At 39.1% G+C, this 18,537-nt stretch overlaps 1 protein-coding gene across 5 annotated transcripts in view; it reads left to right on the forward strand.

The window, feature by feature from the left end:
- SYNJ1 (synaptojanin 1) overlaps positions 1–18,537 on the forward strand; it is a 109,394-nt gene extending 90,857 nt beyond the window's left edge. For 4 of the 5 annotated variants that reach the window (XM_075542364.1, XM_075542368.1, XM_075542367.1 and 1 more), the window contains exons 23-29: positions 1,782–1,991; positions 5,477–5,620; positions 9,827–9,865; positions 9,994–10,064; positions 11,336–11,444; positions 11,876–12,093; positions 16,941–18,537. In XM_075542364.1, coding sequence (XP_075398479.1) covers positions 1,782–1,991; positions 5,477–5,620; positions 9,827–9,865; positions 9,994–10,064; positions 11,336–11,444; positions 11,876–12,093; positions 16,941–17,753 — 1,604 coding nt within the window. In that variant the 3' untranslated portion in view covers positions 17,754–18,537. The remainder of the gene's footprint in view (positions 1–1,781; positions 1,992–5,476; positions 5,621–9,826; positions 9,866–9,993; positions 10,065–11,335; positions 11,445–11,875; positions 12,094–16,940) is intronic. The other variant, XM_075542365.1, reaches the window with a different exon arrangement.

Below are 18,537 nucleotides of genomic sequence, written 5' to 3' on the forward strand. Positions count from 1 at the left end.
AGTTCCTCATGAGTACCATGAAGTGTTCTGGAATTCCCATTATTCTCAAAGTTATCCATAGTTTCTTATAGTTTACATATCAGTTGTCTTTGCATAATCAATAAAACACAAGTAAACATCTCTCTGGTAGTCTCTGCTTTGAGCCAAGATTCATGTAACATCAGCAATGATAACCCTTGTTCCACATCCTCTTCTGAATCTGGTCGTAACTTTTGTCAGTTTCTTGCCAATGTACTGCTGCGTACAGTTCCCTGTCAGTGTACTGCCTAATGCTGATTTTTTTTTTAAGTTCTGGCAGAGGATAAGGGGTTGACAGTATTGGGGAAGGACACAGCAGAATAATTGATAGAGCAAGGTGGCTGGGCAAACGAGTGGGTTGAACTTCCTTTATTCCATCTACTCCAGTACCTGAGGCTGGTGCAGGGACAGGTTGTTGAAGGGGCTCTCACTGGCTTCTCTTTGCTCTATGAAGTTTAGAGGGAAAGCTCCCAGTGGAATTTTTTGTGTGTGGGGGGGTGGGGGGGCAGTGAGCACACGGTTTGAGTAGAGGTGAGACGAGGATCGCTGACCATGGATTGCCAGCAGCTTCACAAGGCACGATGACACATTTAGAATGTGATTATAGTCATCAGGATCTCCTTTTTATTTTAACAGCAGTAGCAACAGTTCAGGTGTTGTTACAGAAGGAGTAAATAGTAGAATTAACCCGGGGATGGGGTTTTGTCAAGCAGGTGTGATGGAAGAATAATGAAGTAAGGAAATGTTTGAGGTGGAAAACCACAGACAGCAACGCTAAATAGAGAAGACAGTAATATCAGCTGTGGGCTACCCTAGAGGGATTCTGGACCCTGATGAAGTCAAAAGATCTGAAGCAGAGAGAGCTGAATTCCTGGGAGGTGGTTAAATTAAAGTGTTGGAGCTTACTGTGTGAGGGGTAGTGCTGTTTGAAGGGCCACAGTATCTGGGGCATCTGTGTTTGCACTGGAGGTGAGTGTTAGCATAAGACCATATCATGTATGTCAGTGTGGAATGGGCTTGTCCCCATGGACTTTGATGTCCCCAAAAGATGGTAGGACTCAACTTTCCATCTTGTTCTCTGTTCAGTCCTCATGGATAGGCTCAGGTGACCAAAGGAATGAGGGTGGCAATGATTGCAACAAGGGAGGGGTGAAGAGCGTTCCAGTGTCATAACCTCTGAGAAGTAGAATTTTGTGTTTGCTTTTGGAAGATCAATGTTCTGGAATTTGGTTGGAAGGTAAATCCTGACCCCACTTTCCAATTCTGAGGCAAATAGGGATGCAGAGGAGACCGCAAGACATGCCGTCAACAGTGTATGTTGGGTCAGAGGCGCCTGAGGGTACAGAGGAGTGAGGAGACTCGTAAGGAAGGGTTTGTGATTGTGGTTATATGTAAGTTTGTGTACCAGACCCAGGTGGACAGAGAGCAGTCCCATAGAGCACAGGAAGAAGGTTTAGGAAGGACTGCAATAGGCTGAGCCATCATCAATATACCAAGACTCAAACCACTCTCAAGCCAACTGTGAATCAGTGACCCCTGAAGGATCGAGTAGAATTGCCCCACAGGATTTCCAAGAGAGTTTGCACTAATTCTAGATCCATACGTAGAAACTTTGTTTCTAGATGTCTCTCAACTTATTTCATTTGTGTTTTCGATGTGGGTTTGTTTGGTGTGTTTAACCCTTCTAGGCGTGGGTTGTGGGGGGAATGAAATCTCTGAGAAAGTTAAATGGTGCTATCTTCTATGACCTGGTTTTTCCTCAGGTGATGTTGATGACTATAGTGCTGAGGTTGAGGAAATTCTTCCACAGCATCTCCAGCCATCTTCAAGCTCTGCCCTCGCCACTTCTCCAAGCTCTTCACCCCGGACCAGTCCCTGCCAGTCACCTACCATAGCAGAAGGTCCTGTACCGTCCCTTCCAATAAGACCAAGCCGAGCACCGATGAGAACGCCAGGGCCTCCAAGTTCACAAAGTACGGGTTTTATTGTAATGCTTTGTGTAACTTTCTTTCACCCAGAGCGTTTGGTTTCACAGGATTAGACCGCTGACGGACTTGATTATCCTTTAGGGAACACTCTTGGTTAATCCTGTGTTCTATGTATACAAACGAGGAAACTTAATTGAGATGATAAGCCTCACTGGGAAAGAAGGTTTTATCATCACTGTGATTGATGGGAAAAATTCAAAATTTTTTATGTAGTCAGGTTTGTTTATTTCTTTAAAATTTGAGTTTTTTTATTGTAATCGTTAATGATAACTAATAACAGAAACAACATGGTAAGAACACATTTGCCAAAATCCCATTGATTTGATCTGACAGGTATATAAGCAGTCCTGGTGGCACAATGATAAAGTGCTCAGCAGCCTTTGCACTCACTAGCCACTCTGCTGGAGAGAAGACCTGGCCCAAGAAATCCTGGAGAACAGTTGTACTCGTCTTGTAGGATTGCTCTACATTAGAATCAGATAGATGACACACAACAACGTCAGTCTAGAACAAACAGCAAATGTGCATCCCTGCAAGCCAAAAGGACGGAGGCGTGCGCCCACCCAGGGGCACCTTGGAAGAAAGGCCTACTGTTGATGTCAAGTCATCCACCATTGAAACTCGATAGAGCATAGTTCTACACTGACACACTGGATAGCCTGAATTCAGAATTCACTCTGAAACATGAACTGTTTTTTTTTAATCTATATGCTTGTCATAATTTAAAATGAATTGTTTCAATATAACTATATGTAGGTTTTTAAAATTGCACTTTATAGCCATTTCTCCTTCAATGTTAAAAGATGTGCCTCTGGAACTTTTTATATTAACTTATTCATCACGATTCCATGCCAGTCAACATCTTTAGAACATCTCTTGTTTCAAAATTTTTTCTAATGTTTCTATTCGACTCCTGGAAGACTGGCTTTATTAGATTACATTCAAGATCACCTAAGGGAGAGAGAAAGGAAGAAACTCCCCTTTGTTTCTTATCCGTAACAGCCAGCATACTGCTCACAACATAACTCAAACAAGCTTACCGTATATATTCGAATATAAGCCGACCCGAGTATAAGCCAAGGTACCTAATTATTACCTGGGAAACCAGAAAAACTGATTGACTCGAGTATAATAAGCCTAGGGTGGAAAATGCAGATGCTATTGGTGAGTTTCAATAATCAAAACAAATGAAAATAAAATTACTAAAAATTGAGACATCAGTGGGGTAATCTATTTAAATATTTATTTTAAATAAAAGGACAAAAAGTCATTTAACATTAGTGAACCAGCACAGTAAGTGGAAAATAGGTTCAACAAAAACAATACAGTATCAACAATGATACCTTAAGAGTACTATTCCCTGAGCTCAATCAGCAACCAAGCTAAGAAGTAGAGTTAAAATCCTTCAGAACTGGATTCCTCCTCATCATCATCCGTGCAGAGCTTCAGCTGGTGTGAGGTCATCATAGAGGCTGTCCTCACTGAGATCGCCGTCATCACCATCACTGCTGTCATTTTCATACAAAGCACAGTCTTCACTGCCATCCATAGCATTACTAATACTACATTTCTGGAAGGCACGTCGCACCATGTCTTCTGGAATGTCTTCCTATGCATCTCGAACCCACTTTGCTATTAACTCTGTCAGGCTTCATGAGATTTCCTCCTTTTGTTAGTTGGGCTTGACTACATGACATCCGTTCATGCCACATCTTTTGCACGTGGTCTTTAAAAGGCTTATTCAAAGATACATCCAGAGGCTGCAGTACAGATAAGCCCACCTGGAGTAACGGCTAAAGTAACTTGACTAGATTTTGCTAAATTTTTTATGTCATCTGAGAGGTGGGCACTGAACATATCCCAAACAAGTAACGATGGCTTTTTCTTTAAGGCTGCTCCTGGTCGTCGGTTCCAAATTTCTTCCGGCCATTTTTTTGTTCCGTCTTCATCCATCCAGCCTTTAACATGTGCACGCACAGTAATTCTTGGTGGGAAATTGATCTTTTTAGGCAAGGCCTGTTTTAAAAATAATGACAGGCTGCAGCTTAGTTCCATTAGCCAAACATGATAGAACAACTGTCAAGTGATTGTTTTTTTTTCATTTCCTGTGGTTTTGAGAAGAATGTTTTTTTTTCTCCTAAACTTGCCATAGTTCTGTTGCTTGGAAGATCAAAAGTCATGGCAGTTTCATCCATATTCCCAATATCTGCCAGGTCATAATTATAAATCCTTCTTTGTTTTATAATAAATGACTGGAATGACATAATTTTTTCTTCAAGGTCTTGTGGCAATTTCTAGAAAATCTTTGTTCTTTGTCTCAAACATAGGCCAAACCTATTCATGAAGCAGGTACACCATCCTGCTGACACAGCAAAATTTTCAACGCATGGTACTTAATATTTGTCATTCTTAGCCATTTGTAGAGCACGTATGCGGATTCCCATGTGTGTTACGCAGTAACCATTTTGACGACACTCCATAACCCATTTATGCAGTTCACTCTCTAGAGCCCCATAAAAAGACGTTAAACCATGACGAGCTTTTTTAGCTTTTGGAATCTGTTCCTAGTCAGCCTTCATTTTCCGCCACTCCCTTGCTTGCTTTTCGTCAACACAGAATTCCCTACTTGCAATACTGTTATTGCTCTCTTCTGCTCTTGACACAACCTTCATTTTGAAACCAGCCTCATATGACCGGCGTTTTTGTTTTGGTTCAAAAATATCCATTTCTAATAGGATAAAAAAACAAGACTTTGAAAAAGAACTTTCATGGTAGTGCCCCCACCCCCACCCCCTGCGATGTGTTAGCCAGGAGGAGTCCGTACGGGTGGGAGATGCAGGATGTGAATTAACACAGAGACCAGAGGGGAGAGACAGAGCGCAGCCACAGACACATCCTTACCAGTTCAGCTGTGCCGTAAGTGAATCACTACGGGTGCTTTTGCGTATTGGCGCCGTCCACGTCATAGGACGGCTCTGATTGGTTAGATGTGAGTAAACAAACATTCAAAGCCCTGCAGTGTCAGTGGGGCTTTGAATGAACAGTGGAAAACGGCAATCACCCGTGAGATAATGGGCGCTCCACCTTTGTGGGGGGGGTACCACTGACCTGTCTATAAGCCAAACCCCAGTTTTTCAGCATATTTTTTGTGCTGAAAAACTCGGCTTATACACGAGTATATACGGTAGTTTTCAGCACCAGGGACCCAGCTCCAGCTAACAGTTAACATAGAGCCATCATTATTTTTGACACACCAAAGGATGATAAAATGGTAGGATTGCTTATGACATTCACACTGAAAATGTGTGTCACCTCTTTACACAGTATGTGCCAACTTAGAAAATCGGCAAAGTAGAAATTTGTATGTGTACAAGCATTACATACGTATATGAAGGTCTTTAAACCTTGCTGCCAAGAGAGTCTGAGTCTAGAGTCTGTTCTTGTTCCATAATAAATGTAAATTGTTATAGGTTCTCCAGTTGACAATCAGCCAGCAACACAATTGCAGCAAAAAGATTCTTCTCAGACCTTAGAGCCCAAACGACCTCCTCCCCCACGCCCAGTTGCTCCTCCAGCACGTCCCTCCCCCCCACAAAGGCCACCACCTCCTTCAGGTAAGAAAACATTTTCTGCTCATTTTTCCCAGACTTAAAATTCCCCTCTACCCTATTTCAAAGTGTTTTATGTACTCTCAAATCTCCAGCTTACTAGATATTATGTTGCTGCATCTTCAGCTTTTTCCCACAGAGCACGTAGGCTGGTAGGTGTGACAGAACAGGTAAAAGAGTGTTCATCCAATGAATTTCTCTAACATGTGTTCGTAGCTACCACTTTACAAGTGTACATAAGGTGCTTGGTTTTGCAGTTTACTAATTTAATATAGTTGAGCATGTGAATTATTATTTGGGTATTTTACCCAATATAATAAAGCTAAGTTTTATTTTCCAAAATCTTCAGTTCTGACTTTTTAAAGCATAATTTCATTAGTTTACTATTTTCTATGTAATTAATTATTAGAACTGAAGAACATAAATATATTCAATTGAATAGTTTTGTATGTTCTTTTTAAATGAATAGTGTCCTCTTAAATCATTATAATTACATATATTTTAAAAGCTTTCTTAAAACCTAGTCACTAATTTGTATTTCCTACATGACGTCTGAAATAATGAATTTGTAGTAAATCTCTGACATCTCAATTCTTTGTCTAATGTCATTTTCTTTCTGCTGCATACTTTTCTTATGAACTATAAGGGGCTAGGAGTCCTGCACCTGCTAGAAAAGAATTTGGAGGTAATAGTTTACATTGTTATAATAATATGTAGATCATAGGTTCAGTAGTGATTTGGAGTTTGATCATCCATATTGCTGAAATAGGCTTTAGGCCTGCTTGATAGATGTCAAGTTGAAAGACATTTATTCAACAAGTTAAAAATAGCTCCATAGTTACCTTATCTTCTTGTCAAGTAAAAGGCCAGAGTTTGGTTTCAGTCATATGTAGGATTTGTCTTCTGCAGGCAAAAAGAACTGAGCCAAGTCACTCTATCACCAAGCCCAATACATTATTAGAGCATTTTTTATTGATAAATGTTGTCACTTGGGTTGTAAATATTTAATTCCCTAAAGCCATGTTAATTTCAAAAGGGATTCAGGTACAGTGACCACAAATCACTTCCAAGTCTTTAAAATTTGGGGTGTTCTTACAATTATCCGAATTGTACTATTCACTTTGCATGGCTTTATCATAATTTGAGTCATAAAACTCATGCTTCATTTTTTAAATTTAAGAACTAATGGGATTTCCTTTGCTCTTTTTCCACCTATAATGCATTTTTAAATGAATGCATCATTTTTAATTTCAAGTGTTAATTTGGATTAAGCTCACTTTAAATTTACTTTCATGCTTGTGAAAACTCAAAAAACTCAGTCAGAAGTATACATTTGACAGATTGATTTAATCTAGTTCTCATGAAAGGATGAGGCAGATTCAGCAGAAGTGCTTTTGCAAAATCATTGTAATGTTACCTTGAAGTCCACAGTACATGTGTAGCTGACTTATTTCTACACTAGCTGCCCGGTGCCATTGGTGACCAATGCCAAACAATAGTACAGATAGGCTTTGTTTATGTATAGGCTTTAATAATCTTATAAATAAAAATAACCAAATCATTTCAGCACTATTTTCCAAAATGTAGGATATTGAGATATTGCAAGCTTAGAACTAGACGGTGCAATAAAAGTGAAGGTTGCAATAAAGGGAGTCACACCCAAAAAACCTCTTTTTGGGGGTGTTCCAGTGTGTGTAAATGTAGTTACTAAGTATGCAACAGCATTATGAGAAAGCTTGAAATATTGTGGGAATTACCCAAAGATGACACCAGACATGTTGTGAACACATAGTGTTGGAAAATGGCACCAATGACCTATTCAATGTAGGGTTTCCATAAACCTTCCATTTATAAAATGTACAAATCTACAAAGTCCAATAAAGTGAGGTGTACCTCTACTGATAGGCGATAATTTTTCCTTTGACTTTAATAACAGCGATTTTTTTTTTCCTGGTTCAAAGCCCTGCTTTTTGAACTTGTCTGATAAACTCTGTTTATCTTCTGCTCTGATTAGGAAAACAATCAGAAATTTTTTACATGTCTTTTTTCCCCATAACCTAAGGAGAATATGTATAGGTAGTACTTGCAATATATTTTACCCAATAAGCCAAGAACGGTAGTAAACTTTATGGATAAAGAATAAGTAAAGAATGGTATTAAACTTGAATAAAATCACTAGAGTAATTTTCAGAGCTTTTTAAAATTCACCAAGAACTAACTTCTGGATGTAGAGAATATAGCACAACAATAGCTAAAAGGACATCACTTGATTCGGACTCATAGTGGGCTGGTAGGACAGGAAAACGCCCTGTAAGGTTTCCAAGGCTATAAATCTTTACAAAAGCAGTTTACCACAGGCTCTCCTGCAGAGTGGCTGGTGATTTCACGCTGTTCATTTCTCAGTTAGCAGCTGAATGTTAAAGCTTAACCAGGGCACCACCTGGGCTCCTTTTTGCACTTAGAAGCTAGAATCCTCCTCTGCAAATAACCCCAGCTGTAAGAGGAAAACTGCCACCACACTTCTATTCCTCTGAGGGAAGGGAGGACTCAGGAGTGAACTAGGCCTATAAAGTTGTCTTCGTTAAACTGATAAAGCTCTGAAGAAGTTGAAAACAATAAAGAGAGCCCTTTGTAAAAGTAAGTTTAATGCAGAAGTTTTGTGTATATGCCTTTCATTCTGTACTGTGGGCCCTGAACAATAGATGTGTGTGTGTGTGTGTGTCTGTCTTCTGTTCTTTGAAAAGGTGCTGGAGCCCCTCCCAGCCCTGGGGTAGCTAGGAGAGAGATGGAAGGTAACAGGTTCTTGCACTACAGCAATTGTTTGTAAGCGGCAGCCCCTCCGTTTTTTAAAGACATACTAAATATTTTCTTAGCCCAGTTGTAAATTTCCCCTTGCCCTCCTTATGTATACTGTGTAACCTTGTACTTTCTTCTTTGTCTCATCTATGTTGTATATAGTTTCTAATGGATATCTATTTAATTCCCCTGAAGTTCTCATGTTGTTTTGTGCTGTTTCTTAAAAACTTAAGTACAAAAACCAATTCCAAGTCAGTAATCTTGTAGGAAAAAGTAGAATTTCCCCATAGGGTTTTCGAGACTGTGGATGTTTGCAGAGTTGATTGCTGAATCTCTCTCTCGAGGAGTGACTGGTGGGTTCAGAGCACCACCCTTTCACCTAGCAGCCAGTGCCCACTGCCTAACCTGGGCTCCTAAGACACTAGAGTAGGAAGTAAAATTACTGTTTTGTTTGAAGACTTTCAAATTACATCAAATGTTTCATATATTGTACTATACTAAACCTGGAAGATTAAAAATTAGCTACTATGATTAAACTAACAATTTTTTATATTCTTAATATTCATATTCAAGAATATACTATTTTATGGATGATCTCAGATCATGTTTTTAATGTATTAATGGACTGAGGCAGATTTGTTTAATAGAACACCAAAATTGATGGCCATTCATTAAGATTATAGTTGTTAAAGGACTGATATATTTCATTTAACAATTGCCTTTGAGTTGGTGATGATTCATTATGTTGTCTCTTCTAGTCTTTTCGACCCAAGATGTAACTTATGTCATTTTTCTTTCAGCTGTTTTTCACTATGTCATCTGTAGATAGGTATTTGATAGTAAGGTGTGTCTGTTTCCTACCTTAGTCATAGGACTTATTAAAGAAATCCGGAAGACCTCTTTATTAGATTATTTTTGCCCTAATGAGATTTACAGCATGAAGCCTTAAAAGAATTGTTAGGAACCTAATTTGAATAAGTAATTCTGTCTCTTATTCACTGAGAAATCTGTCAGTGTCTGAGAAACAGTAGTGCTATATTCTGTGATCATGGACACAAACTCTGACCGTGCACAAAAGCTGACTATTAAAAAAAAAGCTGATTACACTTGTCTAGATCCATAGAAGAGAGTTCTGTTGGGCAAATCAGATTTTAAAAGTGACCTTTTGAGTGAAGAAGTAGATGGAGGGCTAAACTTGTTTCCCTTGAATGTGTCTGTAAGTCTTCTGTTTTCTCACCTCTGGGCTGTTTCACTTTGCACTGATAATTATAATATCCTTCATCATTATCCAACACAAACTACTTTGTTTTGTCACCATCTCATGCTCCCATTTCTGCTGGTAATGAAACAGCCAATGGATGTTTTGTAATATTCCTTTGTCTTTGACTAATTTTTTTTTTCCTTCTTGCTTCAAAGCACCCAAAAGCCCTGGAATGTCACGGAAAGATAATATAGGTAAAACACTTGAATTTAGCTACTTAGCATTAAAGCTGAACAGTGAAATAGACACTTGGACTGAAAGTACGTGGTTTCATGCTTCTTTTATTGCTGCTTAATGCTGTGATGTGATGTCTGTGTTCCAGGACGTAATCAGCCTTCCCCTCAAGCAGGACTCTCAGGCCCAGTGCCTGCTGGAATCATTGCCCCCAGACCGGTAGGTAACACCAAGCCTGGGCACCAAGGAGTCCATTTTCTAGGCCTAAACTTACTGCTGTTCATTTTGCTACCCTGGAGAAATCACGTGACCTTTCAAGGCCTCAGTTAACGTAACTAAAGTGAAGGAACTGCAACAGATAATCTATAAAGTGCCTTTCCACTCGAACATTATATTTTATATTAGCATAATCTTCAAAAATAACTAAGCCTACTGTATTATTTGGATGAAAGTGATAATGCTGAAATGGTCAAAAAGAAATTGCTCAGTACTAAATACGTAAACCCTGATACATTTGAATAGCTTTTTATCTTTATCTGATAAAAATCATGAGATAATGAATCCATCCTTTATTAAGAAGGATTTTAATTAACATTCTGATAACACCAATATACTAACAAGAGTTTAATGAGATTGAAATCATACTATAACTTTTAGTTAAAATAAGATTCTGAGCTTAGAGCCTGCAGAAATGAAATTTTTTTCAGCAATGTGTCTTTAGTTTATTTAATGTATTTAATTTAGAATATTGAGTTAGTCGTTCCAGAGATTTACTTGTTTCTAGAGGGAAAAATTCAGAGTGTGGTTGCTTGTAAGCCTCTTAATTACTCCAAATGCATCTTTCTCTGGTCCTGGTGAACTTTAACATTCTCCCAGACCAACTGGGACTGTGGTCCACAGTGATTCAGAGCAAGTGCCCTGTGGTCAGACTGAGATTTGATCCTAGCTCTCATTTTCTACCAGTATGATCTTGGGCAGGTTACATATATGCTCTCATTCTGAGATCCAGACTCACTGCCATCGAGTGGATTCTGACTCATGGGGCCCCTATGAGACAGGGGAGAACTGTCCCCATGGGTTTCCAAGACTGTAACTCTTTCCAGAATAGGAAGCCTGGTCTTCCTCCTATGGAGCATCTGGTGCTTTTTGAACTGCTGACCTTGTGGTTAGCAGCCTAGATTGTAACTGCTCTGTCAGCAGGGCTCTTTCATCTTGAGATAGCGGTGATAGAATGATGCTGACCTACCTATCTTGAAGCTTAAATGAGAATATTCCTATACAGTGCTTATTATGCCTGGCACATAGTAAGCCAATTCACAGTAGTTTAAAAAGAATAAGAAGAATGTACAATGTGTCCATTGTAACTATAATAGAAAGTAAAGTAGCAGGTTGAGGAATAATTATAGATAGAAGCAGGTACTTTCACAGAATCTCATCCATGGTTTAAAAAGAAAAAAAGGTGTCTCAAATGTTACATTTCCCATTTGTAGATGATCCCACCCCGTGCTGGAGTGATCAGTGCCCCACAGAGCCATGCTCGGGTATCTGCTGGAAGACTGGCTCCTGAAAGCCAAAGCAAACCATTGGAAACACCTAAAGGTAGAGGCTGTATTCAAAAGACCAATGTCTTCCCTATACTTTCTTGCTTTTTTTCCCTTCTGTAACCTTCCACTTTGCACAGTGCAGTCCAATCTGGATCTCATTCCTTTAGAAAATACCACAGGAAAGAAGGTTTCTTGTTGGAAAATGAAAATAGAAAGTCCTGATATTTCCATAAACTAACCCCACTGCCATTGGCTCCATTCCGACTCATAGCAACCTTATATAGTTTCCAAGACTGTAAATCTTAATGAGTAGAGAAACCCTTAGCTTCCTCTGGCAGAGCTACTTTAGGATTTGGACTGCTGACCTTGTGGTTGATGTCTAATGCTTATATATCAGGGTCACTAGAGCTTCTCCTTTAAGGGAGGTGAAAAAAACCTCAGTTTTCTAGAAAACATCTAACATCTAAAAATGATTTTTGTTTTTAGGTTCAGCATACCTTCCTGAACCACTGAAGCCTCAGACTGCCCCTCCTGTGCAGCCTTCTCTGCCCCCACCTGTTCAGAAGATGCAGGATCCTCTTGTCCCTATGACAGCACCTTTGCCTCAGTCTGCCCCACAGCCAGTTTTGGAAACTCCACCCCAACCACCGCCTCGAAGCAGGTCATCCCATAACCTCCCTTCAGAAACTTCCTCACAACAGCAAGTAAGTCTCACTATTAAATAAAACATCATTTTTGATGTGGATGTATAATAACCTTCGAACATACTTATTATAATGATAGTTTTTATAAGAAGTAAGCATGAGCTTTATTTTGTTTTTTTTAATTCTGGTGTCTTGATATTAATAGCATCTTGAGATATGACTTTGACTGATGAGTGTCATTTGACCTCACAGACCAGTCAAATACTAAATGTCTGGTTAGATCAGGGGTTCTCATAGTGTGATCCGAAATCAGGGTTCTGTGGACCATTTCCAACTAGTTTCCAGGCTGTTTTCTCATGGTAATTTTTTTAAGTGTGTATGATTTTGCCTCCCTCTCTCCAGGCATTATTTACTTTGGAGAGTTATTAAATTAGGATGAACAACACAAATTTATTTTGCTTATTGTGCCGGGCTGATAAATTCGTCATGGCTTTCAATTCCTGGAGAGAAATATGGGTCAGACCCACCCCTAGACTAATGCGGTGTGGAGAATTTTCAGAAAACACAGAGTGATCCTCATTTTCTCTTGTGTGAGCTATGGTTCTTTATAGAAATAAGAGCCGGCACCAGGTTTCCTTGCTTATTCCAAATCATTGTAGTCATTTTGGGATCACAGCAGGAGCCTCATTTACCATGGGGTTTCCAAGGCTGTGAATCTTGACAAGAACAGAAAGCCTCATCTTTCTCCACAGAGCCGCTGGTGATTGGGGCATTCAAATGAGCAGCCTTTCCGTTAGCAGCCGAACGCTTAACCACTGTGCCACCAGAGCTCCTTGTACAGGAAGATTAAGATGGCCTTCGTTTGTAAATACAAATCTAGAATCTAGTTTCCTGTTTAAATTGTAAGGTGCATTAATGATAATATCATCCTTTAGAAAATTTGAGAAATATGGAGCAGGTCCAGATCCTGATCATTTATTAAATAAATACTAATTTTCAGTGTACTAGCCCTTTTACAAAGTGCTGTTATTTGTGCATTTTCTCTAAAAGTGGCCAATCCATAGGTTATCCTAAGCTGCCTAAAATATTTTAGTCTTTTTACGATGTATTTGTGAAATAACAAAACTAGTTAGTAATCAGCCTCAGACAAAATTTAACTCTGGGTCCTAGTGCAGTAATGAATTTTCCATTCAAAATTCTAAAAAGACTCGGAATCGTTTCTTCAAGTAAAGCTGTAACCCGTAAATACCATTGCTCTTAGATTCTGTGAATAGCGTAGGACTGGAGGCCTTTTAAAGACTGACTTGTTAGGTGGCTGGTGTGTCTGGGATTGTCCTAACTCTTTCCTTTGCTATCTGTGTTCCCTTTCTCTAAGCAGGAGCCACCATCAGGGTAACAGGTATCTGACTATTATCAATCTTTTATGTGCTTTTCATCTGTCCTAGCACATTAGATGTATGAATCTTCTGCTTCATACATCTAAAAGTCACTCATTTTTAAAAAACCACCTGTCCATATTAATATATCCTATTACCATACCATAAAATTTGTTTTTTATTTTCCTTAGTATTTAAATGTTTAGGAACCATTTGTGTTTCTTGCTAATGCTTTATAATTTTTTCTTGAATTTTAATGAAATTTAACAGAACTAAACTATGTAGCTCCAAGGGGTAAGATTTAGATGTATGAACGCCTCATGTGGCACAACCAAATTGGTTCTCAATTTTAACAGTGGCATAATTGTGAAATAACAGAATTACATAAACACAAAATGCTGTCATGGTTTTTAGATTTTCTTTTGGCAGTTTTCCCCCTAGCTGCAGGCAGTCCCTAGGTTATAAGCATCTAATTTAACGTGCAACTGTAGCTATGAATCAACCTCTGACCAAGCGTATTATATTACAAATTTGAAGTTCATATAATTGCTCATGAATGCATCCAAAAATTACCATAATGCATAACTTATGTTAAAGATATTTTTAGTGTATTGGGATTTTTTTTTGTTTTATTTACAAAAAGGGGGCTGCCTGGGCTTAGTTTCCAGACGTCAGGCATAGCCTTCTGAGACACTGGTTTCAGTTTTTATTGGTGTCTGGAATTAATTCAAGAAGCTTCTGGGTGACAGCAGTACCAGCACTCGCTCATGTTCATCTCAACTGATTTTAAGCATTCGTTTCCTAGACATTAGGAGTCTCGACTTACGGACGCCAGTTTCCCGCTCTGTGATTTTCAGGGTCTTATCGAGAAATAAGATCTCCCAGTAAGAGAAGGCACATGTCTCAGAAGGTGTTCGTTTTGCAGATTCATTTGCTCACACAGTGAAGCTCTATTTAGAGTCTTTGTTAAAATAACAAGAGTTGCTGTGGAGTTGACTCCAGTCAGGAAGACCCAGGTGTGTCACAACATGATAGTGTTCTCCAGTTGTGTTTGCTTGTTTTTCCTAAATTTTCTTTTGTTGTTTGGGGACTATGCAAAAAAAAGTTTACATGTAGATTCTCTATAGCAGTGTCTGCTCGTACAGTGTGATGACATTGGTTTTAACCTTGACACTGTGCAGCCATTCTCTCCCTCCTTTCCTGAGGCGTTCTTTAATCCTTATGCATTAAAGGTGATCTGTACACTCACACAGACATTTGACCAGCTGATGCAAACCGTACCTATCCCAGTGTAGGTACATACTCAATTTAAAAACAGATTTAGGAGCAGCATTCATTCATCATCCAGGGACTGCCTGTAGTTTGCCCAGCAAGATTCTTTTGTTAAGAAAGGATTGATGGTTTAAAAAGATTAAATTTAAGATTATAAGAGGATTACTTCAAGATCCTTCCAACACCTTTCTTGGTCAAAATATAATCACATTATTGTCAAGTCATCACAAATCCTACTTAGACTGAACGATGATGTGGCTTTCATTGTAATTTCAAGTCTGATTGGGCAAAATGACACTGCATCTACCAAATTACCTTTAACTTATTTTGAAATAATGTTTTTCTTACATAGGAAAATAAAGATATTTAAAAATACAGCATTACGTTTAATGAGCAACTACCTTAAGCTGTGCAAAGAATAAAATTCTCAGTTCTATTATGTCGATAGTGTGAGCCATTCACTTTGCCTTGAGAGAGTAGGTCCCCAGGTCTAATCAAGTATATCTGTTTTATCTTCATAATCAGAAGTAATCCAGAGATTACCAATAATATAGTTAATTATAATTTTATGATGCCTCTGATAAATTAGTTTCTGAAGTATATTTTCATATATACTTTAAATGACTCGTGGAAAAGTGGAATTGAACAATAATGGAATTTTTCCATAAACTTTTAGAATTCCTTCCTATGCGTCAGCTTACCTTTTAGACACTTACGCCACAATATTTCAGTCTGTGACGTACTTACCCTTTTATTTGTATACATTTATTAAATTTTAAGAAAAACCTACTTGTTCATTCAATACATTAATTATAATGCTATGCAGTTGAATAACTCGGATACTTGAATGGTATTCACTTACCAAGTTATCTACATAATTTCCTTTTGGAGCTGAATATTCATGTTCTTTATTTTCCTTATTCTTAATGGTGCCTACATTGCTGTTTTGTAACATGCAATTACATTTCATTGGGGCTACTGGACTTTTTCCCCAATGTATTTCATGAAAAGCCAGTTGTTTTTCTTTAACAGGATGTTTGTATTTTGGGTGGTGTCATTTTATGAGGACAGCATACCTGTTCTCTGAGTGGGACTGGGGAAGGCTGGTGGACTGGGGGACAACAACAAGCGTGCGCTTTCCCACCAGCCCTTTTCAACTTTAAAGTTCTTTTTGTGCTTTTCTTTGAAGTTGGCATAAATGGCTGTCATTTATCCAACTGTAACAATTATATAGGGGCTTTTATTGTATTTTTTAAGGAATAATGAAGTGCCTTTCAAATTAAATTGCTCACGAGGCCCGGATCAGGGTTTTGTTTCCCAGAAGAACCTTTGGACTTGCTGAGCACGGTAGCCTGGTTCTGTTCCAACTGGCGTCTTCATGAACTAGGCACAGAGGGCAGGCACTCTGGGGACAGTGTGGACCTTTTGTGACTAAAGTAATTCAGCAGGAGTTCATGACCACCTTTGGCGCTGGGAGAGAACTGGCTTTGTTCTGAGCACAGCTTCACTGTGGTACTTCAGAATTAATGCACCAAAAAGAAAATGGACTTTCACCTTGGTTTCAAGGAAATAGTTACAATTGGTTATTGTGAGCATATCTGCTGTGGAATATGTTTATACGATGAGGAACGGTTAAGAAAAGCTGCAGGACGATTTACATTGCTTATTCTGAAAAGGACAACTCAATATTAAAAGGCAAAGAATGCTAGAAAAACTCATTGCTTCCAAGGAGCAAAGGAAAAGACGTACTGTCTTCAGCTTAGGGATACAACTCTATTAAAGCACAACTAAAGTTTTGTCCATGAGTTGAATTTTCATGATGACATTAATTTTACTGAAAATATAAGAACAGTGAAACCACATCATCCTCATAGACAGGTGTTGGAAGTGCTGAACCTGGACTTCTGTCCCTGCTGACCTGTGACAGGACTGAACAAGGACAGAAGTCAGTGGTTAATTCTGTGCAGGTCTCTCCCTTTCACCATTTCAATACTGGCATGCCATGAGTGCTATTCCATTTCTTTGGCATTAAAAAAATGTGTGTAGAAGAAAGATTTATTCAGAGAAGTTTAAAATAATTAGACTTTAGCTCTATTATTTTACTTAAACCACCAGAGTAGCAAAGTACACAAAGCTGCTTTTTCATTTCCAGATTTGTATTCCTGCCCCTTAAAATGAAGAACAATTGAGACAGGAAGCAAAGGGGATGTTAACGGTAAATATAAACTCTGGTTATTCAGTGTCCTCTCTTTTTTCCAGGTGAAAACAAATGGAATCTCTGATATCAAACTAGAACCACCTTTGAAGAATGACCCATTTGAAGATCTGTCATTTAATCTGCTTGCTGTGTCAAGTGCTCAGTTCTCTGTTCACACCTCACCTGCTCTAACCCCAAACCCAGAAGGGTTGATTCCATTGCCTTCTGCAACACAAAGTCATGTTGGTACCATGAGCGCTGTAAACTGCATGCTGCCCACGCCTCCAATTCCAGCCCGGAGTAAATCCCAGGAAAATATTCGAAGTTCTCCGAACCCTTTTATCACTACCTTGGCCAGTACGAATCCCTTCACGGACAGGACTGCTCCTGGAAACCCATTCCGAGCGGACTCTCTAGAATCAGAGGCAGTGGTTTCATGGTTCTCCAAAGAAGGCCTCGATGCCCGCGGCCCTCCCCCTTCTCTGCAGGCACTCAGGCCTCCTCACAGAAGCAAGCCTTCATCTTCCCTTGATGGCTTCCCAGACAGTTCAGAGCTGCAGAGCCAATCCGCAGATAAAATTAGCAATCCAAGAGGATGGGTAACCTTTGAGGAGGAAGAGGATTTGGGTATGAAAGGGAAGTCACAGTCAACTGGTGGTCCAAGCTCCCTGGGTAGCCAGGCAGGTTCACTTTCTGGCTCAAATCTGACACCTGACGATGACTGGAAGAAAGGTACAACTGCTTCCTTCTGTGTGCTGCCATCAAGAAGACCGCCCCCACCGCCTGTCCCTCCACCCGGCCCTGCCCCACCAGGAGATCCTTTCACAGCCTTGGGGTCTAAGGCATCACCCACTCTAGACTTTACAGAAAGATAGTGGGATACAGTAGAAAACTTGTGTTTTACTGGGTTGTAATTGTTTGGGTTGGGGTTGTTTTTTTCAGCTTGTCTGGGTAAAGCCAGAAGAATGGGGCATTTGTTATTCATTATGTGCAATAAGGAATTGCTGAACACACTGTACCTTCAAAAATACCACTACTTAATGTATACAAAGTTGTAATAAGTGCACATTGGGAATAAGGAAACAGCCATCTCATTATTAACTGGAGTTTTGATGTGTTTTTGTTCAGATGGATAGAAGAGAGTAGGAGCCAGAAAAAAAATGCTTAAAACTACTTTAGAGAATAGTCCTTATTCCAAATTTCTTTGTGAATCTTCTTTCAAGAATTTCAGAAAGTCCCAACAACTTTAGCTGATATTACTGTAGCCATTTCAGATTTAGTAACAATTGGTACTTAAGAATGTTTACCAAAGATCTGCCCGAGTTATACTGGAACCGTTTGGGAAGGCATTGCTTTAAAAATATACAAGTACATACATGTATACATATATATATGTATATATATATACACACACACATAGCTACAGCTATGTCAAACTATTTAAATTCTAGGATATAATTTGGATCACATAGTTCTAACATTAAAGTTCTAACAAAAATTCTTTTAAAAATATATCTTTACCAAAAAATTAATGGGACATATACTTTGGACATTTTATTCTCTAGCTAGAATAGTATCCCTACAGAGCCCGATTTATCTACCATTCCAAACCGTCTATTCAAACACCTCCCCCCCGACCCCGCCAACAGTTCCTTTCTA

The sequence above is a fragment of the Tenrec ecaudatus genome, chromosome 2, assembly GCF_050624435.1.
Source record: "Tenrec ecaudatus isolate mTenEca1 chromosome 2, mTenEca1.hap1, whole genome shotgun sequence".
In the NCBI taxonomy this organism is placed as follows: Eukaryota; Metazoa; Chordata; class Mammalia; order Afrosoricida; family Tenrecidae; genus Tenrec; species Tenrec ecaudatus.